We start from the raw sequence: 26,367 nt of genomic DNA, 5'->3' as shown, positions 1-26,367 counted from the left end.
GGTGCTACACTCAAAGAAAAATATAGGTTCAACTTTGCACCTTCTCATGTGACATAATCTCAGCGTGCAACTTTGCACCTTTCAGACAGTTAGTGAGCAACTTTAAAGGTGCAACTTTCCACCTTTTCAGACCAGTGAGCACCGTCGAGCATATAAGGGTGTTAAAATTGTGTCAAACATAAAGGTGCAAAGTTGAACCTACTTTTTCTTTGAGTGTAGTTTGAACAATAATAAATGAAGGGATTGTATAGTTTTGGTTGAAATGGGGCTTCAGTCTTCCAATCTTTTTTTTTTTTAAGATAATGAGAAATCTCTTACAAAAATATGAAATGGCATACAATTCTATGAGGAATTCAAAGTTTATTTGATCAAAATTGGTTTTGAAATGGCTGATATAAAAACAAACAAACAAAGAGGTACTAATAAAAGGTGGAACTCACCATTTCTTTTGACCTCTTTATTTTACTTTACTTTTGGATAATACGGCCATTTCAAAACTGATTTTCATCAGATAAACCTTGAATTCCTCTTCGATTGAATGTTCTTTCATATTTCACAAGTGGTTTTTAATCATCTCACCAAAATTTAAAATCTGAATCCCATATCTCACCCCAAACTATACCCCATTTAAATTTCTGGTTGACCAACTCACTGTCGCAGTCTTTGAGGACAATGTTGGGGCTCTTTCCTCCGAGTTCAAGGGTCACCTTCTTCAGATTGTCTGCGGCTCTGCGCTGAATAATCTTCCCAACCTGAAATGGAGCATTGGACAGTGAAAAACATGAAAATACACCTCAGGGCATCAGCAGACTCAAAAATTCATGACTCCAAACAACATCTGGTGCTCACAATTAAGAAGAGATGTAATAATAAAGAATTAATAAGATTAAAATCTGCAAATTCTTCACAGCTGACATCTCTCCAGGCAAAAACTCCTTATTCATCCAGGGCAGCCTCTTCAGTTCAAACACAGACATTGCTCTCCCAGACGAACCTGCCATTGTTACCATGGTAACACTGCCAGGCATCCATTATGCTTGTACACCTGCATCTAGTGAGACTTAAAGTGGGCCAAAACAACATATCCAAGGATGAATGTCTCCTCATCCTCTATTCAAAATTACAATCTCTGTGTGTACGAGACTAAATTCTTATCCCATTTGTTCTCCTTCTTTAAAGGACAAGTTCACCTTCATAAACATAAGGATTGAGAGAATGTTACAATATTAGTAAAACAGATCATTGAAAGTTTGAGGAAAATCGGACAATCTGTTCAAAAGTTATGAATTTTTGAAGTTTTTGTGCAGTAACCGCTGGATGTGAAGACTACTGCAGTGTATGATGTGACATGCGTACAACAATGTAAAGAAAATATAAAGAGAATTTCACAAAATTTCATCTTTTTAAAAAAGTACACATTCCCTTGACTCGTTACCGACATATGTTATGGGTAATATTATCCCCCCTGCCTGTAGAAAGAGGGAAGTCAAGTGCTCTTTTATTATGTGAAAAAAGTGAAAATATGTTGAATTTTCTTTACATTTTCTTTATACTGTTGTACGCATAGGACATCACAAGCTGTAGTAGTCTCCTCATCCAGCGGTTCCAGCTTAAAAATTTTAAAAATTCATAACTTTTGCATCGATTGTCCAATTTTCCTCAAACTTTCACTGATGTGTTCTACTAATATTGCTGCATTCTCTCAATCCTTATGTTTATGAAGGTGAACTTGTCCTTTAATTCTCTTTCTTTGTGTTCTCTCTTGATGTGCAATGGTGTAAAAACCCCTGTGTGCCACTTTATTCTGAGACAGCCATGTAGTCATGCCTTGGAAAAATATTTTGTTTTGTAAAATCTATGTAGATTTTATAGATTTCTGTTACCCTGGACGTGTAATGAGTATGAAAGTTGTCAAGAAAATGCCAAGCCTTGCTTTGATGTAAACTGTGTGACAAATCTATGATCTATGATCGTCCCTTATTTCAAATGACCAGTAGCTACATTATCATAGGGGCATGACTTTTGAACACAAAACAGTGACGGAAACTTCGATTTTACTCCCAAATCCAGAAGGGAAGATGGCTTGATACTCAGTCAACACACAAAATGCAAGCTACATGTGACAGGAATGGAAACGGTGAGAAAAGCTTTCATTGTACTGTGGCATTTGGCGATATATCGATCGGTTTGGGCATGTCTGTGTGTTTGAGCAGAATAATGCAAACTTACAGCTTGTTAATTGGCATGCCGTTGACTGACAGTCTGGCGTGTAAACATGGCCCACACAAAGAGTTAATCATGAAAACAGAATTTCTAAAAGAGCAACAGGCCACAATGATGGCTAAAAAAAAAAAAAATGTACAGTACCTCGGTCGATCCTGTAAAGGCGACCTTCTCAATGCCTGGGTGACTGGCAACAGCATCGCCAGCAGTAGGTCCGTAGCCTGGCAGAATGTTCACAACGCCCGGTGGAAACCCAGCCTACAGGGAGAGATATAGCATAGAGATACAGAGAGAGGAATAGAGGGAAAGATTGAGTGCGAAAGGGGGAGATAGAGAGGCAGATAAAGGAGAGAGGGAGAGAATGAGAGAGAGAGAGAAATATATACTACCATATAGGTTGATAGGCGAATAGATAGATAATTACATAGATGGAGAAAGAGAGGAGAGACAGAAAAAAAGAGAGACAATAATAAGAGAGAAGATGCAAAGTCAAATAGAAGAGATAACAATGGTTCTGTTTTTTGCTGGGTGCCTTTCCAACAAGTCATGGGAACGCAGGGGCGGATCCAGGAATTCTGTAAAGGGGGGCGCAACTAATATTTCTGGTGCCACTTCCGGGTTTCATTTCATTTTTTTCTATTTCTTTTGTTTTTAACAAAAAATAAAAGGGAGCGTGCGCCGCTTGCGCCCCCCTCTGGATCCACAACTGGGAATGTAGATATACAACTGTATATCTTTTGTTTCAAGTACTGTACATGATAACTTTGTTCTTTATACTGTACTTTGTATATTTTCACATACTTTTATATTGTAAGTTGTTATGAATTTTATGCACAGGCCCACTGAAAAACAGTTTAGGCTAAGTGGGTCTTTCCATCTTGAAATGAATGAATGAATGAAAAAATGACTGTACATGACAACATACACATGAAAGTGAGCGATGCCTCACATTATCTTCATGCAAGTTTGGGTCTTGCATTAATTGAAAAGGAGACCGAGAAAGAAAGAAAGAAAAACAAGGAAAAGCTGAAATTACGCGGTGCGTAACATATGTCCCCGCCGGATGTAGCATTTTGTAACAAAATGTGCAATATAGGTAAAAAATCAAGGTCAAAGGTCAAAGAAGTCAAAGGTCAAAATTCTGTGTAGAAGTTTTGAAGCCCTCACCTAGTGCCATCACATAAAGCAAATGGAATCGAAATTGGGTTAGAAATGGCAAAGGAGTAGCATTTTGTAGCCAATGTACAATATAGGTCAAAAATCAAGGTCAAAGGTCAAAGAAGTCAAAGGTCAAAATTCTGTGTAGAAGTTTTGAAGCCCTCACCTAGTGCCATCACATAAAGCAAACGGAATCGAAATCGGGTTAGAAATGGCGAAGGAGTAGCATTTTGTAGCAAAATGTACAATATAGGTCAAAGGTCAAGGTCAAAGGTCACGACTGAAATTCTGTGTAGAAGTTTCAAAGCTCCCATGTAGTGCTATCATATAAAGCAAACAGAATCAAAATTGGCTCATAAATGACAGAGAAGTAGCAAATTGAAGATTTTGATCACACACGGACGCACACACGGACACACGGACACACGGACGGACGGACGGACACACGGACGGACAGACACACGGACACACACACGTACGGAGCCCGTTTCATAGTCCCCTGCTCGAACTCGTTCGGCGGGGACAATTATATGGAAATTTGTTGGTTTGCGTTGGTACAGATTCTGCTTTCTCTTTGCTTCATTCATTTCCTTTGATCTTTGACCCAAGGTTGACAAAAATTATGTTGCCATGTCCTATTGGACTGCAATGACTTGCCTTTTTATTTTATTTATTTTTTTTTTTTTGGGGGGGGGGGGGGGTTCTTGGCTAGATTCCAAGAACACATTGGGATAGGAAGTGTCAATCATTTCTGTTTCTACTTCCGTGGAAATGATTGTAAAAATAGCCAGCCTTGACTGGCAGCCTGCTATCACTAATGATAGTACATCAAGTATCTGCAGTATAGTGTACCATTTAATGTTTTATGTATGTGACCATTATATTTTCACCATTCATTATAGAGCATCATTTAGATGAATAGGTATACAATGTATATAGCTCTGCCTGTAACGACTTCTGCAATTTCCACATTACGAAATATCAAGCCCTATGTGTTTACAATATCCTTTTTATAATGCGTAATTGGCTTGGCTAAGCAGAATCTGAAGGAATAAATAGAGATGTTCCACCTTTTTTTACAGGTGGAATGCTATACTTGACATTCCAGTGGGAGTTATATTTTATCCTATAAGAGATGAGGTTTTCCCTGAAGTGCTATATAGTGCTATGGGAAAGTAATATGTGTTACATAACCCTAACCAGGCTGGGCTGTTTGGGGTGTTCTGTGGTACGTGTGTGTGTGTGTGTGTGTGTGGGGGGGGGGGGGGGGGTTGATTGAACCCCCCCAAGAATCAGCCGTCGATCGCGCAAATCGCCATGGAAATTGGCACATGCATTACCTGTGGTGTAATTTACCACATTATACAAAAAGAAATGGAAATTTTCAATATATTAATTAATTATGCTAATATATGCATAAAATCATACATTTTGCTCTAAATCAGAAAGTAACACTCCTAGAATCCTACTTTTTGGTGATAACATTCTTTGTAGCATTTTTTACAATGTACTTTAAAAAAAAAACGCTGGTATCAAACTTTATTTCTAATGTATTTTTATTGTTTTATGAATTTCTTATGTATATCTTTGTTTTTATCATTTTTTTCGCAGAATTTATGACAGAATGTTTTCCAAGCATGATTATGCTAAAATTAATTGATTTCAGCCTATGAAAGTGAAAATAATCATATCTTTATGAATAAGGTGAGAAAACTCCCATTTGCATAGACTTTATACACAAAATCACGTTTTTGAGCCATTTTCGGTCTGACAGGTTTGTATAAAAGGTCGTGCAGCGTCGTACGGTATGCGTGATTTTTGCAAAAATGGTGTCAAAAGATGTGTGAGACTTGAAATTAAAAAGTCAGAGAATGGCCTGGTCAAAAAATTTCGCGCGGCGGAATAGCCGCGAAAAATGTTGAGCGTGGGGGGGGGGGGGTGGGGTTGATTCAACTCCCCCCGGAATTTTTAGGGTTAATACAACAGTAAGGGAGAGTGGGAGAAAAGGATGGCAAGGTCATGGAATGGTAGGGGCGGGAGGAAGAAGACAGATAGGAAAGGAGTAAGGAGAATATAACACAGGTGCTGAACTGTCATAAATGCTTTCTGGTGTCTTCCCTGGTATGTTTTACACACAAAATAAAGAGGATGAGAAGGGGGAGGGAGGGAAGAGATAGGAAGGTGGTACCGAAAACCTACACTTGGGGTAATGAGGAAGTAAGTTGACAAAAATGTTTTGAGGTACCCTACTTATCCCCCAAGATCTCTTACATGCGATATGTAGAGCATAAAAACATTCCATTCTTAAACCCTCATAAAATAGTAAAAGCTTCTTTTGAACCTACCAGGGACCTTCCCTCATTTCAAACTGGGTACTGGAGAACATACATGATTCAACCACAGTGGTGTCTTTGGATTCAGCTGCTCCATTGTTCAGTGTGTATCAACAATGGGACGTCTCAAATGATGAGTCGCTGTGCGTGACTATGCACAATGCTTCCCTAAAGTCCTACATTGTACATTGGAGAGGGTTTTATCAAGAAGCGCCCTTCTCCTACCACCTGCCTACCAATGCAACCACAACAACCTTTCTTTGCTGGGCATGAAAGGTTCCTAAATATAGCTGCATGAGGAACAAGGCACAGAATATCAATTCACAGTGATTGTCTTGATTAAAAAAAAAAAGAATGTGGAGAAATATTGCAGTACCAGTGACATAGCACAGAGCAACTCCAATTTCGGGGATTTTTGGCTGGTGCAGAAAATTGCCAATTTTTTGTCCTAAAATCCCCTACTGATCTATTCATTACCATATAATTCACATCTTTTTTGAAACAGCATTAACCAAGTGTTTCGGGTGTGTGCCTGGATGAAATACATCATGGAAAAGTGTAAAATCTCTATAAAATTTAGAATTTTCATGAGCAAACTCTTTACAGTGTAAAGTGTGCTTCAATTGTCATTACAGTTACACAATGTAAATTCCAAGCTTCCTCTATCCAAATCCGACAACCCTCAACTGGACACTATACCTTGCATTGTCCCATTGACTTATGTGTGCCCAACATATTGTCGTTGACTGATGGGTTCAGCTATCATTAAGTAAATATTTGAAGGCTTATCAAATACACCTCCTCAATGCAATGGTTAAGTGTGTTGCCTACAACATGAATATGAAACGTTTTTGATTGTAAACAGATGTTACATTTATTTTATGATTCCCTATTTTTGATGTTGACAAACAATTATCACTATCCTCTCTGATACACAAAGGAAACACTACGTCATGTTTACACATGTTTGCTGCATGCTTACTCAGCTTAAGAAGAAATGGGGGTAGGGGGAGTTTGTGGGGCAACAATATGGTCAACAAACCTCTTTGATAAGTTCAGCCACATAGAGAGCGGTCAGTGGAGTTTGCTCTGCAACCTTCATGATGACCGTACAGCCACTAGCCAGAGCTGGACCCAGCTTCCAAGCCTGCATCAACAGAGGGAAGTTCCACTGAAAGAGAGAGAGAGAAAAGCAAAAATGATTTTGAGGAGAGAGAGAAAAATCAAAGACTGTATTAAACTCAATGCAGTGCTTTCTGCAGGAAATAAACAAGTCTACAAGATGCACAGTACACCGGATACCAGTTTTGTGGATTGAAAAATATAGTAATAAAGCAATTTCATTAGCGGTTAATTCATGATCAAGAACAATGACAGAATTATTGAAATACGGAAATATTGTTTTTTTTTTTGTTTAGTTTCGTTTATCTATTTCCATTTCAAATAAAAAGTACAGCAAATACAATGCATACAATACACTAACTGGAATCATCTCTTTCTTACAATCTGAAATTACACCTTTGTTTAAAGTTGAAGTGAAATGCAAAATAAACACAGAACTTTTGAATAAAGAATAAACAGAGAGACTTTTTGAATAACCGTAAGTTTGAGCATGAACGTATCTCACTTGGTATGGAATTCCAAACAATGGGAAAGCATATTAATGCCATAGTGTTTATATAATATATTCCCAAATCATTTGAACTGCAGTGGTATTTCTTTCTCCAATTCAAAACTACTGTAGTCCTTATACTGAGTTCAGGCATTGTTTGATCACATATGATCTGGGAAAATCAGCACACAAGAATGAAAAGTAAAGCACATGCACATATACACACAAAAGAAAATGTGACTGTGGTAATAAAAACTCACTACACACTCAAGTCACATGCAGATCCATTTCAGTGTCATGCATAAAATTATATATTTTTATTTCATTTCATTTATTTTCTAATTTTTAAACAAAAAGGGCCTGTGTGCAAAATGTGTGGCAGACAATGAAATTGAAACCATTGGAGGGTATTGTTCCATTTTTGCTTAAATTCATGTCATACCAGCCAAAGTCTTCAATAAACTCTAATGACCTGGATCTGGTTTTACTTTCACTTCACTCTCCATCCATGGCATGCAACTCATTGATTTATCCATGAGTGGGAAGGTACTAAAAAAAAACACACACACAAAACAAAACAAAACAAACCAAAAGAAAAGCAAGATTGGCTCTTTCCTGGTTTCTATCCCACAGTCACAGCGAGCACATCCACACACACACACACATGCACGCACATATACATACAAGTGTATAAACCTATGAGTACAACATCACCAATATCACACTAGCCCTTGAGCTGCATTGAAAGGAGAATATACAGGTACAAAGTACGATCAATGGCTCATTGCTCTCTTGGACATTGCTGCCTGACTGCATTATGATACTCACACAAAGTGTACACTGTACATACAATGTACTACTGTATAAGCTGTAATTTTCGCGAATGAGGAGGTCACGGACATTTTCGCGAGATGTTGTTTTCGCGACTATCGTAAGTGCACTATTAGCCTAGTGTACAGCGACATTTTCGCGTGTTGTTAAATTCGCGGTCCAGCAGTGATTCGCGAAATTTGTGAAAATTAAACCCTCGCGAAAATAACAGCGTATAGCGTATATGGTCGTATCTTCTACAGTAATATAAGTTGGAAATACAGTATCTTTCATATTTCAGGTACATCTATTCTTTTCACTGCATGTAAAACATAGGAGTTCTGCAACAGTCTTCATCACATCAAGTGTAAACTATTAACACGTTTTATAATTAAAAGAAAAAAATATCATATATATATGTGTTCTTCCTTTTCTTACCTGAGCATGACCGTTTCACAAAATTTTGCAAGTGAGGATGTTAACCTTTAAACACTGTATATTGCCTGGTGCTGTCAATCAAAACATGTGTTCTCATCTACCACAATTCTCATACTTTCGTCACCAGGCTTGACACGCAAGCAGCATCTCATGTGTACTTTACAAAAGAAACAACAACAATATTTTAAATCAACTGCCATGATATGTCAATTGTTTGTGCATACCAGGGAGGTGGAATCCACCTTCCTGTGTATACTAATAATAGTTTCACAAAGTGTATTTTCATCATTTGATGAATTATAAATACTCACTGGGATGATTTGTCCACAAACTCCAATAGGTTCGTGACGAGTGTAGCACAAGAAATCTCCATCTGGATAGAGAGTTTGAAGAAAAAACAACAACATATAGCTACAGGTACAATTGTAATCTACCACACATGTTGTGACAACCAAGATATAATATCATATTTTCCCATTTTCAAGTTCATACATACGCAATTCTTTTTAGATATTTGTTTCTGCTGGCCTTAGGGTAGGCCCCAAATTGTAAATTTCATATATGAATGTCATACATTTTAAAAGTTGTTGGATGGTCATTGCATATGCCGAGTTCCATACTTTCACAGACACAAACTTAATCTGGATGAAATGTAGTGATAAAAGCTGCTACCAGACAGTTTAAACAATCCAAACAGACCAATTTTAAGAATTGAGGCCACTTAAGTGGTAGCATGTAATCATACCAGACATCCTAGGACTTCAAAACATAGATGTACACTACACTGGCTTTGATATTATTTGAGTACTGTAGTATACTATCTGTATCTCTTGTACACACACAGGCTGAGAATAATACTATGTTTGGGATTTGTTTTTTGTTGTTTTTTTCCTCTAGAATTGCATTATTGCCATCTCAAGTCCTGATATACAGATCTAATCAATATCTGATCATGATTCTGAAGTTATTCAACCAGGGATAACATTATGTGTTACACTTTACTTACAGAAACATCAAATTTTTGTCATTTTTTTAACATGATCAGTGGAAAATTGTGAGGTGACGACATCATCAGTTCACTCATTTGCATATTTGTATGAACTGTTATGAGAACAGTTTTACAGAAATTAGTGAAACTTCACAATTTTGCTAATTTTCATCGTATTTTGATCATTTTTTTTCTTCTGCTGTATTCATACAATGTTACTCTTTCTTCTCAGACTAGCTTACATGACTAGAATTTCATCGACCAAAACAAAAGTTTATTTTGCTGGTACCAACCATTCGATGTGATTTAAGTGCTTCCTCTGTAAATGCCAATCCTATACTTTTAGGTTTTATTTCAGGAGATTGAGTGATGTATTGTCCTCGAATCAACAACAGTTACCAGGAGCACTGCCTTTCATAATGGTACCAGCTACATTCTGAGAGTGTCAATTCTTCTTATTTGCCTACAAGTATATTGTCTTTGAACTTTAAGAGTGGTTTTTAGAGCTCTGCATAAAAAAAAAGAGATATAAAAAATGGTCTGTACATTTTTTACCTGCTCAAACAGGAAATGATAAACTTAAATGTCTACATAGAGATAGAGAGAAGGGGGGGGGGGTGGGAGAGAGAAGGGGATGGGGAGAATGGCTGGGAGGAAGAGGTCTAGCTACAGGGATACAAACCACCAGATCAAGTACATTAAGTAAATGCACAGTTTTTCCTTTCCAATTCCATTTACTTTGATCTAATTTGGCACAAGTGTTTTTTTTCTATCACTTATATATAAAAAAAACAGATATGATTTGGAATGTAAGAAATGCGACAAAATCACAGATGAATATGATCCAAACAATTGTAGTCTTGCCGATGAAAAGAAACAGACAAGCATCCCACCTCATTAAAAAATTAAAAAATAAACAAAATAAAACAAAACAAAACGAACTCAGCAAATATCATTGTATTCATAGTAGTAAATAGTAGCTGGGAATTGAACGACTAAAGGCAGACTGTGAAAATGTCCTTCTAGAAGCTTGTGAAATTTTCACCTGTTACACAAGTACTTCTCAAAACTTGATACAGATCAAGTATGGTCTATATGTGAATAGGCCTTTCTTTCTAGTTATCTTCTCAAGGCAGTGTATTAAAATGGTTACAGCTCGTTATTCCAAAGGCCCGTTATTCCGAAGGTTCTTTAGTCCGAAGGTTCATTATTCCAAAGGTCCGTTATTCCAAAGATTCGTAATTCCGAAGGTTCATTATTTAGAAAATGTGATGAGCTTTGTTATTCCGAAAATGTGATGAGGTTCGTTATTCCGAAGGTTCGTTAATCCGAAAATGATATAAGGTTCTTTATTCCAAAGGTTCGTTTATCCGAAGATGAAACAAAACTCATTATTCCGAAGGTTCGTTACAGACCCTACAATGTATATCACTTCGGATCAACGAACCTTCGGAATAATAATAATAATAATAATAATAGTGTATACTTTTATAGCGCAACAGTTTTATAACGAACCCTATTTCATTTTCGGATAAATGAGCCTTAGGAATAGCGAACCCTATTTCATTTTCTGATTAATGAACCTTCGGAATAACAAACCTTTGAAATAATGCCACAAATGTTCGGATTAACAAACACTTTTTCATTTTCGGATAAACAAATCTCTTGGTATAGGGAATTTGTGTGTTTCGGATTAACAAACCTTCAAAACAACGAACTTTCGGAATAGCGAACCTTCTGAATAACGAACAGCACCCATTAAAACTTACTTTGACCTCAACAACACATTGCTGTCATTTTCTATCTGTAATCAATCTTAGAATCCATTTCTCACTATACCATGTCATTACAAATGGTGTGTCTAATAAAAAAAGAAATAATAAAACCAAACCATTGAAAAAAAAAAAATCATCTTCTCATAATCTAAACACCATTCATGGAAGTCATGAGAGACTGTAGCAATGTAACAGAGATTGTGTTTTGAGTGTTTTTTTTTTATTTATTTTTTTTAGTTCTGGTTCTTAACAAATCCTATAATACCTTGCAATTCTTTCAACATAAGAAGCCTATATGCTGGAGCACTTGTGCTTCAAACCATAGATTTGATTTTGATCTTAATTTTGTATAAATTTCAAATAAATTCTCCATGTCATACAACTACAGGATCTTTGGCTAAACCCAAGAAACGCCACAATATTCTGATAATTGATATGACTGAATCGCTAGTATCAAACTGACCTACTTTATCCCATACCACCTCCAATTCACACTCCCCCAGGGCACCCCTCCCCCACCCCTCCCATCCCCTAATCCAGCCAGTAAATCACTTTCTCAAAGAGGTTAAAGCTTCTGAGTGGTTTATAGCTCCACTGATAAAGAGATGACAAGTGAAGTCGCAGATCTGAGGGGTCATAAGGTGTCCTACATGTACCTTGGACAAATATTCCCTGTGGGGTAAAAGCAGTATTACAGGATTTGAGCCACTCTTGGCTATGACCCAGTTGAAATGGCAGTGACCCTCTGGCACAGATCTCTTGCTAAGTTTGACAGTAGTTTGCAGGCACAAACCCTTGTTGGTCGTAAAGGAGTCTGCGCCAAGACTACTACATGCACCACTTTGGCACTGTCCCATAGGCCCTGTGTTGAAGCTTCTCCCTAGGAGAGGCTGCAGTGTAGTGGTGCGTGTATTAGTCTTGGTGCATGCAGACTCCTATACGACCAACAAGGGTTTGTGCCTGCAAACTAGTTTGACAGCGCCATGTGGAGTGGACAGCATTCTGGGTCAAATTTCAGCTGGAACCAAGGTACAGGAAACCAGAGGGGATATCACAATGAAGTGATATGTTTCTCCCACTTTTGAGCACCTGAGAACAGCCCAAAGGGCTTGTACAAGGGCTTGTACTCTTTCATGTAAAAAAAAAAAAGTATACTTGCCCAATAGTGAGATTTTGTTGCCCAAGACACAGGGCAAGGGGGTTTAAAAGTGCCCCCAGGCAAATACATGTGTCAAAAGTTCTGTTGTAATACTTGTCATGATATAATATTATCACAGTGGTTGTCTAGTTCCATCTCTCCGTGTGTAACACTAACAGGGGTAATCTTATTTTATTCATTCTGTAACAGTGGGTCACCTTGCTTTACTCCTTGTATAGCAGAGGTCATCTTATTTATTCTGTGGGTAAAATGGTCAGCCTTCCTTATAAATTGTACCCTCAGTATGAAAGGAGGTAAATCCTATTCTTTAATCTTTTTTAAGACTCACAGTTTGAGACCCTCAACCATTATTTTGACAAAGGACTGTGACTAGCTCCTCCCAATGGTTATAACACCTGCCTATAGAATTATACCCTCAGATTGTTCACACTTTTCCTTTGTAACCCAATCTCTGCCATAGGTCATTTATTTTTCAGAATGTAGGGCACCACTATGTGCATTATATTCATTGACCTGGTTGGGCAGTGGAAGCCAAAAGAAGAAAGCATTCATTACCTTTGGTTTCGGTAGGTTTTTCTTTCTCATTTTTTAACGGTTCTTTTATTTGCTTTGATCTTTTCTGCTTAAAGGCATAAGTTACCATTTGCAGATGAAACAAAACCCAGCATCAGTGCTTTGAAATAGTTCTAAATTGTGAGTTAGGGATAGAAACAACTGTAAAAATTTGAAATAGTATAATCAATGTTAAGTATTGTTAAAATGTGAATAATAGTTAAAATAAGAATGTTTCCCGATTAAACCATCTACAGTTATGGTTTAATGAGAAAAATAGTGATACCTCCTTATATTTTAGGCTTTATTGCAAAAAAATTCTAGGTAGGATGTTTTGTGATACAACTGACCTACACATATGCATCAAAAGTGATATCTTGAACATTTCTTAAATCCCTGCTTCCAAAGGTAAACAGGACCTTTAAGGAACAAATTACAAATATACTGGTTTGTAATACCCTAAGGTGTTAAGACATGTTACTTTGACAGTCTTTTTGTTTTACAAAAGTAACTGCACTTTTTAGTATTTTCTTTGTGGCTTCATCATTCAGATCCTCTCCCTATCAGCCAATTCAAACAGATTTATGGTCTGAATTATCAAAATAATTCTTTCATTCCCTCCTTACGAAGAGAAAGGCTCCACAACAGGCACAGACTATTTCTCACGCATTGCTGGCCTCCATGTTTCAATCATTTTGTACTGGTTTTAATTTTTTGCAAGATAAAGAAATACATCGATGACAACAACATGCAGGCATTTTCATTATAAGCACTCAGAGAAATCAATGACATCTTGACTATTGAAGCATCTTAAAAACTCTACATTTGGCAGACCATGAGACCAATATTCCTGGTTTGTCACTATGTTACAGCAATGATGTGGAAAAGCCACAAATGCTCCCACTTCCATCCATTACTCGCGACAAATGCTCCTGCTTCCATCCATTACTCGTGACTTGATAGCATTTGAAACACCCATTATGCTGGGTGCACGCACATAATCTTCACTTATATCTGGTACATTCACTTTGCAGCTGTAGACAGTGCACAAATATCGATGAATGACTGCATTTCTGGGTCAAAATGAATACATTCAAATGTACCTCCAACCTCCCTGATCCGCCACACAACACTTCCATTATCACCATGTATTCTCAGAGTTCAAATGCCCATGGTAGCTCCACAGAAAGAAAAGCAAAATGTTCAGTAAGAATATGAATGAGTACATTGTACACGATTGAAAGAAATGAGAGAGAGGCTGTTTGATTTTTCCCCTTCGGTTGTCTGGCATTTGGGGCTTTGGATATTTTTTAAACTGGATAATTGAAGAGTTGGGGTATTCATTCTGGCACTACAAATAATATTAAAGGGGATGGCTAGTATACCTGATCAGTGGGAATCAGTGGGAATGCTGGGGGGATGATTGTTCCGATCCTTGTGGGATTCATTTAAGAGTACATTATATATCTATTGCTGTGTGAAAATCATTTGCTTCAGAATGGTCTCATAGTCAAGTAATGTGCAGTTTAATTGCCCCATCACTGTAAAGGCATGCTAACCTGGAAACATTGAACTGCAAATCAGAACGGACGGACGGACGGACAGGCGATCCCTTAGTCTCCTCACACCTCCGGTGGGCTCAAGAAAAAATAGCTCTCTCCTTGATGCATTTTTTTATTATTACTATTCTAAGTAGTGTTATGTCAACTTTCTTTTCCCATGATTCTGTCAATCTCAGCATGTGGCATCATGACATAAACATACTGTTCCTCCCTCGACCCACAACTGTAATACTCCTGATCTGCTTTCTTGGAACATTGTTTGTTTTCTCAATTAATTCTGTTTTCTTTGAAATAGCATATCTATGGAAAGCACAATCAAAATCACATGGAAGTGCTGTTTGTCACACAATAAAATGTTTTTAGTAGTGACATTAAAAAAAGAAGTTAAGAATACAAAATATTACGATGCTGGTCAGTGAGTACAATATTTTCTCAACTTGATTTCACAGAACATCAAAGAATGAGGAGATAACTCATGAACACATAGGGCTGAACTTTCCATTAAAGAAAAGAAATGAAAATTAGTCTGACAAATTTATGAATAAATCCCCTTTGTGAATCACATCAAGATTTCACTGGGGATGGCATTGCATTGGTTGAGGTGTGGATTCAGCTTTTAACTTTTTGCAAAATACTTTATGGAAACCACTTTATGAAATGTTAATGAGCATATACAGTAATTCTCAAAGGAGTTCAAAGTTTAATTGATGAAAACCCGGTTTTCAAATGGATGAGATACCTAAAAACAGAGTAAAACTAAGCAATTCTTATTAAAGATGGGTCCCACCTTTTATTAGGATCGCTTCGCTTTTGGATATCTCGGCCATTTCAAAAACAATTTTCACCTAATATACTTTGAATTCCACTTAAAATTGTTTGCTCTTTCATATTTCACTTGAGGTTTCTCAATGTTTCAAAAATTATCATAAAAAATGTTGGAAATCTGAAACCCTGCATCTCAACCAAAACTGTGTCTCCCCTTTAAGGTTATCTTTTGACATGAGCAGAAAAGAAAGGCAAAGCTCTCTCATCAAATTTTGATAGGCCACCCAAACCCATTTTGTTTGATGGTTTTTTGTTTGTTCTTTTTGTTTTGTTGTCGTTTTTTGTTTTGCTTTTTTTTTTCTTTAAGGGGAGGGTGAATATGCCATATATTGAGGCCACAGAATAGATGCAAATGAATATTGACTGTGTTGAAAATAGAGGTCACTATTTTCATTTTGAACAACAGATACCAAAGAGTGGGACTGAATGGGGTTATTTTTGTTCTGATCACAGCTCACTGGACAAAGAGGCAGATAAACTCAACCAGTGGATGGACTGGTAGAGAGTGCAGATATAAGGGTCGCTTTCATCACATGCAATCACTGGTGGAGATAGAAAGATTTTACTGTTATTCCAACAATTATCTCCCCCCCCCCCCCCCCCCCCCCGAGTATTTTCTGCCTGGAGCTTGCTCTGAACTGACTAAAAAGATATTTCCCTGCATAGAAAATGAAGGCTTTTTGTTCAATGCACATCACAGTTGACAGCCCATGGACACCTTTGCTCAATTTTAATGCTACCCACACCCCTAGCTGTTTTTAGGGAGAGGGGGAGATCTTTTGCGCTTAATCAATTATTGTGATGTACAGTCCAGAAGAATACAAAAAGGCCTTTCACTGGTGCTATCTATCTATGACTTGTGTGGAATATCAGACCAAACTTATCAATAGATAGGCCAGACTGTTTTTAGGAACACCAGATAGATTGTGCAAATGCATATCGCTAAAGTTTGTCGAAATGCAACTTCACTCACTTCCTGATTTTTGGACCACTAGAATGCTTTGATAGCATGAAGGGGCCAACCTAGCCAAGACACACAAAATAAAATACCTTTTGACAACAACATTTCACTATTTGCAACAAAGAGTTCCCACAATTCCAGGTCATTGACATGGCCACGTAACAACTAGTTTCAGTAAATTCTTTCAGTGCATTGATCAGATGCCAAGAGAGAAAAGTGGTGCTCATAAAATCCACTTTATCAGTATGTCTTGCATGATGGTCCATTTGGTTCGAGAGGAATATCCTCATCCCAAATTACGTGTGAAATATATACTGATTGATTTGGCCTTAAAACCGAACTGTTTCTTATCATTGTATGGTCAGAGTTGGCCAATATGTAGATACAAAGGGTTCATTCAGAATGGATGGTGTTCTTTATCTGGCTTCCTTTTGCACAGGGTATGAAAACTTTAGCAACAGGAACAGATTAGATGCACTGACCCATCTATTTTTGTTTTATTTTGATTTGTTTTGTTGTTGTACGGCACAGACAAGGTAGCCCCAATCAAGGAGCATTTACACACAACATGTTTTCAAAATCCACAACTAGAGTTTTGCATCAGATGTTTTCAACCTACTGTACTTAAAGGGATGGCATAGTATTGGTGAAGATGAGGATTGAGCTTTTAACTTTTTGTGAGATACCAAGAAACCACTTATGAAATGGTACAGAGCATACCACTCTAAGAGAAATTCAGAATTTAATTGATGAAAATTGGTTTTGGAATGGCTGATACATCCAAAGATTAAGTAAAACAAAGCAATCTTAATAAAAGGTGGGTCCCACCATTTATTAGGATCGCTTTGTTTTGGATATCTCATTCATTTCAAAACAAATTTTCCTCAATAAAGGTTTAATTAGTCTTAGAATTGTCTGCTCTTTCACATTTCACAAGAGGTTTCTCATTATCTCACCAAAAATTTTTAGAAACCATAAGTTAGGACACAACCACAACTATACAATCCCTCTAACTCTGGAATGCCAACCTCCTTAACAGCACTGCAGTATTCTGAGGGTTAAAAAAGCATATTTTGGTCTTTTTTCCATTCATGGATTGTAAAAATCATCTAATGTATTATACCAAATCATTACAATAACCTTATGGACAAACAGTACTGGCATCTTGTGACTTGTCTACCTGTGATGCGTTGTACTCGACATTCCACAAACATACTCCTCCACTGTTAAAAAAAAATAATAATAATAAATAGTCCTTCAAAAAAGAACATACTCTTCCAACTGAAGCTTCAATAGACACTAAGTACAACCAAAGAGTGTCACAATTAATGAAATAGTGCCACAATTGATGACAGAGGGATACACTGCAATATCAACATGCAGAGTAAAACAGTTTTGGAAAAACAGTATTTACACGAAACCTGCAGTATTTTTGGCAACAGATTGTACAATCACCCGCAAAAATAGTAACAGTTGGCATCTCTGCCTACTGATAATGCTTTGGTTTGCTGCCCAGTGTCAACAATCTCCAGGTACATTTATCTCTGACATGATCGACTCATTCTTTTCTTTTGCACTGTAGAAATCATTCAAGAGGAACAGGATGGCATGACTGTGCATTAATTCTGCATGCTTTACCACGCAGAAATCAAAACCAGCCTCCACTCCCCCTTCATTTTTTGTTAAAACACAAGAAAGAAAAGAAAAAAATGGGGGTGCCTGTGCCCATCCCCCCCCCCTTTTAATTTTGTAGAGGCACCACCCCCTTACAGAATTCCTGGATCCTCCCCTGATCAGGACTATCCATGTTACAATTGTGTATGTTGCCTCAAGTATGCTCTTGAGGAGTTTTCTAGGGCCCAGACATACTGTAAAACGAGAAATGTTTGCGTGCATTTTAATTTCGCGAATTTCGCGAGCGGCAACATTCGCGAAATTAAAATGCACGCGGAAATTTGTGCCTACAAAATATGCATTGGATGCCAGTGGCAAGACGCAAAAATGTCATGCTGCGAAAAAGGCCGTCGGCTCCAATTCGCGAAATATTCATGCCGCGTATATACAAGTGTATCATGCTTTACAGTAAGCATGCCATGAAAAAGAAGGGAGCATTACACTGTAGCTTCCAATTTGCACAGTTTAGAGAAGAACATTTTATACTGAAGAATGCACTGAAGCATTGGCACAATTGCCCTACATGCACAATCAAGATAGCAACAGACAATATATTTTATGGGATACTTTAAAGGGACGCAGTCCTCACAAAATTTAAAAAAATATGTTGTTGTTGGTACCTCCAATGAACTACTTTCATCAAAAACATACTTTCAAATCACCAAATAAGCTCGTACATTTCGGTTAAAAAAGTGTGACTCTGCAAATGAGCAAGTCTTGGCGGAGAGTCATACGTCATCGATGCACAACTCTTTCCAGCGGTGTTCTGCTCGTCATCCCTAGTTATTTATAAATACATGTTTACTATTTATTTTTATATTAATTGTATATATAAATAAGCTTGAAATATTTTGTTTGAAATAATAAAACCACATATTGTCACATTTTATGAAAAAATCAGATATGATCATTTTGAACACTTAAATTGGTTTTCTGAGGCACGGCTGTCAACTTGAGAGTAGGGCATCAATGACGTTGCACCTTGTGGCAGGCTCTTACACAATCGCTTGCAGGAATTATTTTTCAAAAATCGCGTACGATGTCCACGCGTATAAATTGGTGAAAGGTTATATTTTTTACTCTTCTTAATTATCAGTACAGTGAAAATCTCAGGACTGCTTCCCTTTAATCATATCAGGACTAGTAGATCTAGCAGTACCACCAGCAGGTCTGACAGTCATGATAGTACTGGTGTGAAGCATTGCACGGCTCCAGTCAACCAGAAATGCTGGTATCTGAACTGATCAAACAATGAATGGATGAACGAAGGAGCAAACTTGTGACTGAATAAATGGTGAACTATGAATAGATATAAAGGGAAACTGATAAAGAAAGAAAGCAATATAGATGGACAGATAAAAGATAGATGGCTGTATATAGAAGAATAAACAGATCATAGGAAGAAAGATAGATAGAAAATCAGGACTGACATAAGAGGGAAAAGAAAGACAGAAACAAACATATGAAATTCAAATACTCATGAACAGCAAAAAACATATCTCATCTCATTGTAGTATATCAGATAAGGAAGCCCATGTCTTTATAATAACTTGACTTGTGCAAAAATATTTGTGTACAATGATTCCTCCTCGATAGATAAATCATAATAAGACTAACTACGAGGTATGCCTCAGGACTAACTTTGCCCTGCTAGCCATTTTCTTGCGGGGCTTTTGTTCAACCTACCGTATCTACATTGTAGCTCCACTCCATCCCATCCAATCCTTTCCCTGCCCCCCCCCCCCCCAACAAAAAAAGCCCAAAACAAAATAAAACTAAACACAACAAAACAGTATCAACAACAAACACACACAGAAAATAAACAATAGAGAAAAGTGATGAAAAGGATGAACAATTCTAAAAAGTCAATTCTAAAAAGTTGCTGCCTGGTATAAAAAAAAAAAAAAATCCAGGGCAGAGTTAATGATCCATACCAGCAAATTTGGCTTTGATTTCTCGAGTTCATAGTCACACAATTTCTGTTTCAATTGGCCTTTTTCCTCTTTCTTTTTATCTCTGGTTTTGTTGTTGTTGCTGTTGTTTTGGAAGGCAAAATGCATTCAACATCTGAATAACTGCATGAAAATAATTGTAAACACATATTTATTCAATTTAGAACTGAGCACAGAGTTTCTAGCAAGTGATTGTGGAGCATGAGTGCAAGCAATACTGATGTTCAAACACTCACCACATCCCTTTTTTAAAATGAAAGTCATGTCTCTCATTTTGTGTGCTTTTTGTGTTGTTTTGTTTTGTTAGTCTGTCTAATTTTTTTCAAATTTGATTTGCTATATTGATTTTGTCTAGTTTTAATTATGTTTCTTCAATATTGCTTTATATGCATTTCGTTTGTTTCTTTGTTTTTTATTGTTCTTTTTTTTTCGTCTCTGCATTGCAAGAGAAGAAAACGCAAAGAAGACAGTATCCTGCTACTCACCAATAGGAATGGTCTTCCCTTCAATCTTGTCTGACCAGCCAGCATAGTACCTGCCATGCACAAAATATATTTAATGTCAAACTTCAAAATTGCCTACATGACTAAAACTCACAAACGGCAATGCGCTGCATCTATCAATTCCATGAAATCTGAACTTTTCTTTTCTGGTTTCATTCATTCAACATAATCTTGATCGTTCATAACTTTACTGTATTATGCTCCAAGGAATAATAACTATTCTTTCATTGGAATCTAGTTTTGGTAAGTAATCAATATATATATATATATATATATTTTGATTTTTGATTTTTGGTTGTGGAATTATAGAAATTCTGTATATTACTATTATCATTATTATTGTTATAATAATAATAATAATAATAATAATAATAATTATTATTATTATTATTATTATTATCATCATTTATTCTTTCATTCTTAAATATCTTTAACTGATTCTTAAATTGGCAACAGAACTCAAATAATTATTAATTAATGATTATTAAATAATTCTCCATCAAATACATCAAACAAGTTTGATTCCTCTAATGAATCTGATCAGTATCATTATTCATTACTCCTACAAAGGGAATGCTGTAATTATTCACAGCTGCCCATTAATGAGGACAAGCTCTTTAGTTCTGCATGAAGATTGTCCCTTTAGCTTTCATACACATGACACCATTCAATACGGTGTTGACAACAAATCCTTTAGGATTGTTGACCCCATTTTTTTTTTTTTTTAGTTAGCCTTGTTTCTAAAACTTAACTTGTCTTTTTTTTTTCATGTTTCCATCACATGGGATCTTGTTGATTGTATTGTTAACATAACAGGAAGTAAATTATACAAAATTCAACCATTGCTTGTCATTCATTTTGGGGGATTTTTCTAGTTTGTGTGCAGCCATCTGAATCGTTTTCTTCTTCAACTTGTTATTTTTCAATCGTAGTCTTTAAAACTCTGCTGTCTTAGCTATCCAGTACTGTACATACCTGTAGCACTTGATGGACAGTGGCAAATCTGCAGCCATGGCAACGTGGAAGGGCTTGCCATTGTCAAGAGTTTCCAAACTCTGTAGAAATACAAGAGAGACAAACAGGTATTTTATATGCTTGGAACCTGACTGTATCACAAAAGATAATGAGAATGTATCAATGCATACCCTTCTGTTTCATTATAACAATTGTATTCTTTATGTGGGCGGAATCTGGTAATGCTGATAGTGTTGTTTACATGTACTTTGCTTGTTTTTCACGGCTGATGGCCCCAGCAGAAAATGAAAGGAAAAGAGGAAAAAATTAAAAACTACATAAAAAATGTAAAAGTGTGGGAACTTGCACAGTACCCATGTACTACAGGAAGTAAATGAGGTCTTAATTTTAGCAGTCAGTACATGACAACTTGTATACAGGTCTTCTGATTTCAATTTTACATATTTCATTTTTGCATCTTTGTTATTTTAATGCCAAATACATTTTCTCTAACATCTCATTTACATGTATGTCTCACTGAGCTCTTTGGTTTTAGCACACACATTCATCTATCTTGGTAATTTTTCAGCAGCCAGAAGAATTTTCTAGTGGCAATTGTCGTGCAAATCAACCTTACAATTTATCAGCAAAACAAATGAAACCACAAATTACACTATTTCCACTGGAGAATGCTGAATTCTGAACTCTATCCTAATTGAGATATTCATGGTCAATGTGACAATACAGGATTGCAAATACTTACAGCTAGGTAGACCATGTCCCGCTCAATGAGATCGGCCAGTTTGTTTATCAGTCTGCCCCTCTCAGAGGCATCCATTGTGCGCCATGGAGATCCAAGCTGGAATGCCTTCTTTGCAGCTTCATAGGCAATATCGACATCAGCCTAGCAGGCACAGGTATCAGAAAATGATAACTTTCTCTTTATTGATATATTTCCCTTAGGCATACAGAATGATAATATAGAAAATATCTATAAAGTTAACACTGCAGCGAACCAACCATCATTTTGCTTTTTAGTGTTTGTTTGAACTTTTTTTTTAAAATTTAAAAGGGCTTATGCAGCGTCGCACTCTGGTATTGGTCCGACAGTCCCTGACCAGTAAAAATCACTGTTGGACCAGTTACATTTTTAGGAATGGAGCATTAAAAAAAATGAAAAACTGGGTACCTACTACGTATAGTCCAACAGAAAGGTGAGACCAGTAGAAAAAATGGGGTAGTGTGCAGCCAAGGGGTTATGATACGAGAGTGAGGAGTTCATTACCTTTGATAGGAAGCATTAATATCATGTAAAAATTGTTCTAGCTGATGACAGGAATTAGCATGCAATATGTACAAAATACAAATGCTCTAGGGCAGCATAACCAAATATACCATATATGGTTAATGTCAATCTGAAGATCAACTCACTTTCCAATTCCTTTTGACTGCCATCCTTTGTTTGTCTTGCTGCATTTACATACACAGTGCATGTCTATTTATTTACTGGCTTAAAAGAGCAATGTACACAAGACTGCAGCTAGTAGGTAAACATACAAATGTATGAAGATCACTTGAAAATGGATGAGGGGAAAAATAAACAAGGCCTATAGATTTTTGCATTGTCTTGTAATAATCTCGGCTCATCAGTTTATTCTCGGACAAATAGAGCAGACTTTCCTCCAATAATTTGCTCAGCTACCACGAGAGAAGAAGTCAGTGCATCATGAGTGTGAAGGCACAAACCTTGTCAGCTTCTGCTACGTGGGTGATGATTTCTTCGGTGGCTGGGTTGATGGTGGGGAAAGTCTTTCCGCTTCTGGCATCCACCCACTCATTGTTAATGAACAGCTGGATGTTTTCGAGAGAACAAAATGAAACATAGACACATTATACACACACACATGCACAACTTAACCCATTGAAGACTAGTTCCAGGTATATTATTCAGGCAGGTGTCTATGGGAAATGTGTTATAGCAAAATCAGTTTGTCCTTAACAGGTTAAAATAAAACCATTGTAGGGGTTGCAAAAATCTCATTTTCTGAAGATCTTCTACATTTTCCAGATGTTCCAACAGTTGGTACAAACGTAAGCTTCAGAAAACAGCTGTGGTAAGATGTTAGCAGTGTTGGGAGACTCACATAAGGACAGATCGACAGACATACAGTGTAGGGGCCTACACATACGATATAATTATAGAAACACAGAAATTTCATAATTTTGAAAAACAATGGCTAAACAAAAACATATTTTTAGAAGCAGATGATTTCAATGGCCTCACGCTTGCTTCATCTTCATGAACATATACAAGTATTTATGTGTTAGCTGCTCTCTTCCTTTTTTCCCTCTCTCTCTCTCTCTCTCTCTCTCTCTACAGGTACATGTATATCTCTCTCTCTCTCTCACATACACAGAGTGAGAGGAAGAGAAATGCCTAGGGATATATTACATTATATATTCATCTTCAAGTGTAGCTACATTGTAGATTAAAAGGAAAAGACAGACAGATCAGAAGAAAAAGATGGTATATATATTATCTTAAAAAAAGAAAGAAAAGAAGAAAAGATCTGCACACTGTGTATCAGATATGAAATATATTCTATGGTCATGCGATGCTCCCTAAATTTTATAGTCAAGTAATGAAGATGACGGCATCTAAAGTTAAAGGGAAATATATTCAATAAGAAAGTTTAATAAACAACTCGTAATCAACTAGGCAAAATGGGTACCTTCTTAACAAAGCAAACAACAAATATGACGGGAGTAAAAACAAGCATGAAAAAAATTGTGTGTGTGTGTGTTGGATTTCACACCGTGAAATGAAAGTCATAAAAGGAATAATTTCTATCCCACCATTAAATCCCAGGACTTTGCTCATGAATTGGAACCTTTAGGGCCTACACCTGTACCTGTAACTTATTTCAGCATGTCAATCAAAATTTCAAATGTACAAGTTGTATTATAAATAGGCTTCAGAATCATTTGAAATTTGTTGGCTTTGTCTATCACCTTTACATATTCTGTATTCTGAGTGTTGTGTCTGTGTTGAGAGAACATTCTTTTCAAGTTTACGGTAAGCCTACAATGTAAGGCCTACGTTTAATTTAACAACACTAGCTAATCATCAAATTTCCTGGATATGACGTATCTGAGTTTACAAAAAGAAAAACAAAGAAAAAAATAAATAAACGCAATTTCTTTCCAAAACCAGTGGTCTACCACTTATAATTCTGATGCACACTTTGGGGGTTGAAAGGGATGGTACATAGTTTCATTTGAGATGGGGTTTCAGGCTTCAAACATTTTTTGTGACATTTTTTTGTTTGTTTGTTTGTTTGTTTGTTTTTAGTGAGAAACCTCATATTGATGTCATATGAAATATGAAAGAGCACATAATTCTCAGAGGAATTCAAGGTTTAATTGATGAAAATTGGTTTTTAAGTAGCTGAGATATACAAAACAGAGCAATCCTAATAAAAGGTGGGACCCACCTTTTAATAGAATTGCTTTGTTTTACTTTATTTTTTGATGTGGCAGCCATTTCAAACCCAATATTCATCAAAAGGTAATAAACCTTTAATTTCACTCAGTGTAGAATATTGTATGCATTTTAACATTTCATAAAATAATTGTATCTCGCAAAAAGTAAAAAGCTGAATCCTCACCTCAACTAATACTATTACCATCCCTTTGACAGCTGTTATTTATAAAGCCCCCCACCCCCCCCCCCCCCACACACACACACATATATGATAGAATTTGAATTTGTTAGGAAATATTGATAATTAATTTATAGGGAAATATAGATATTATATAGTCTGGCAAAAATAGTCAAAATTATGATTGATTGCCATTAAACCTAAAACAACAACAACAACAACAACAACAACACACACACACACACACACACACACACACGCCACCACCACCACCACCATCAGGCATCACCATCTCTTTCTCCTACTCGGTGTGAGTGATTGGTGTGCCTAGCCTGGACCTGGGTATTTGTCACTCCATTCGGAGTACGTGTGAAATTAAACTCTGGCTAAATAGACAATTTAACCTTGATTTTAAACTGCTGTCCTAATAGCATTAATATGAAGATAACAATAAAACTTACCTTGTTGAAATGAATATCAGGTTGAACAATGGGTTGAGGGGCAGCAGCCGTGGAGTACGAGCTAGTTCTCAAGACATTCCTCGCCAGACCTACGGCGCGAGTAGTTCTCAAGATACCCTGTAACGCCAGCATCTTTGCAGGTGGAATCAATCTAGTGTTTAGTCCAGGAGAAAATGTTTTCAGAGGTACGAGGCCTTGGTCGAGACCTTTAGAAAGGGGAAACACTGCGACTCTCAGTCAATTTGCGTGATTAGCAAAAATGTACTTGAAGGCCCAAGTTTCCTGCCCGCATGTATACACTACAAGTACATAAACACAGCTTCCCAGTAAAGATGTTGTTGATAGGTTTGGCACACTTCACAACCGTGGTGTGCTGACCTCAACCTTCCCAACTGTATACCTACGTTGCTTCCTATTTTTCAAGGGCAGGGCAGGTTTGCAAGACGCCAGGCCCGCGTTTTATCTCCTGGTACAGACCGAGTATATTAATAGCACCACCTCCCTGGTTATAGGGTATGAGTGTGTACATGTACGCACGGCGTGTGTGTGTCAGCAGCAGTACGCAGGAGGATGAGCCAATGATTGTAATCACTAATGGCGTAACACAAACGATCACAACAGCTGCACCTGACGCAGTTTCACCCCACCCCAGTCCATTTCACACCAAGATGAACCAGTATTCTTGCACTTGTGTATCTAAACACTACAACACGATCGACAATTTAACCTTGTACATTGTATGATATTTTTATGTTAATTAATGCA

General features: G+C 36.9%; 1 protein-coding gene across 1 annotated transcript; it reads right to left on the bottom strand.

Moving 5' to 3' along the window:
* Positions 1 to 652: 652 nt before the first annotated feature.
* On the bottom strand, positions 653 to 25,991 carry LOC139714849 (aldehyde dehydrogenase, mitochondrial-like; the record flags this gene model as incomplete). The annotated part of the gene is made up of 9 exons (XM_071626497.1): positions 25,603 to 25,991; positions 23,226 to 23,330; positions 22,243 to 22,383; positions 21,501 to 21,580; positions 20,508 to 20,557; positions 8,886 to 8,947; positions 6,757 to 6,885; positions 2,368 to 2,481; positions 653 to 752 (listed from the first exon to the last, which is right to left on the bottom strand). Coding segments are annotated over exons 1-9 (913 nt in total), but the record flags the coding sequence as incomplete, so codon positions are not given.
* Positions 25,992 to 26,367: the final 376 nt, after the last annotated feature.

This window comes from Diadema antillarum, unplaced genomic scaffold, assembly GCF_040938485.1.
Source record: "Diadema antillarum isolate AM-2024a unplaced genomic scaffold, OU_Dant_1.0 seq00002471_RagTag, whole genome shotgun sequence".
NCBI lineage: Eukaryota > Metazoa > Echinodermata > Echinoidea > Diadematoida > Diadematidae > Diadema > Diadema antillarum.
The sequence above is the reverse complement of the archived record's forward strand: the minus strand, read 5'-3'. Positions and strand labels throughout refer to the sequence as shown.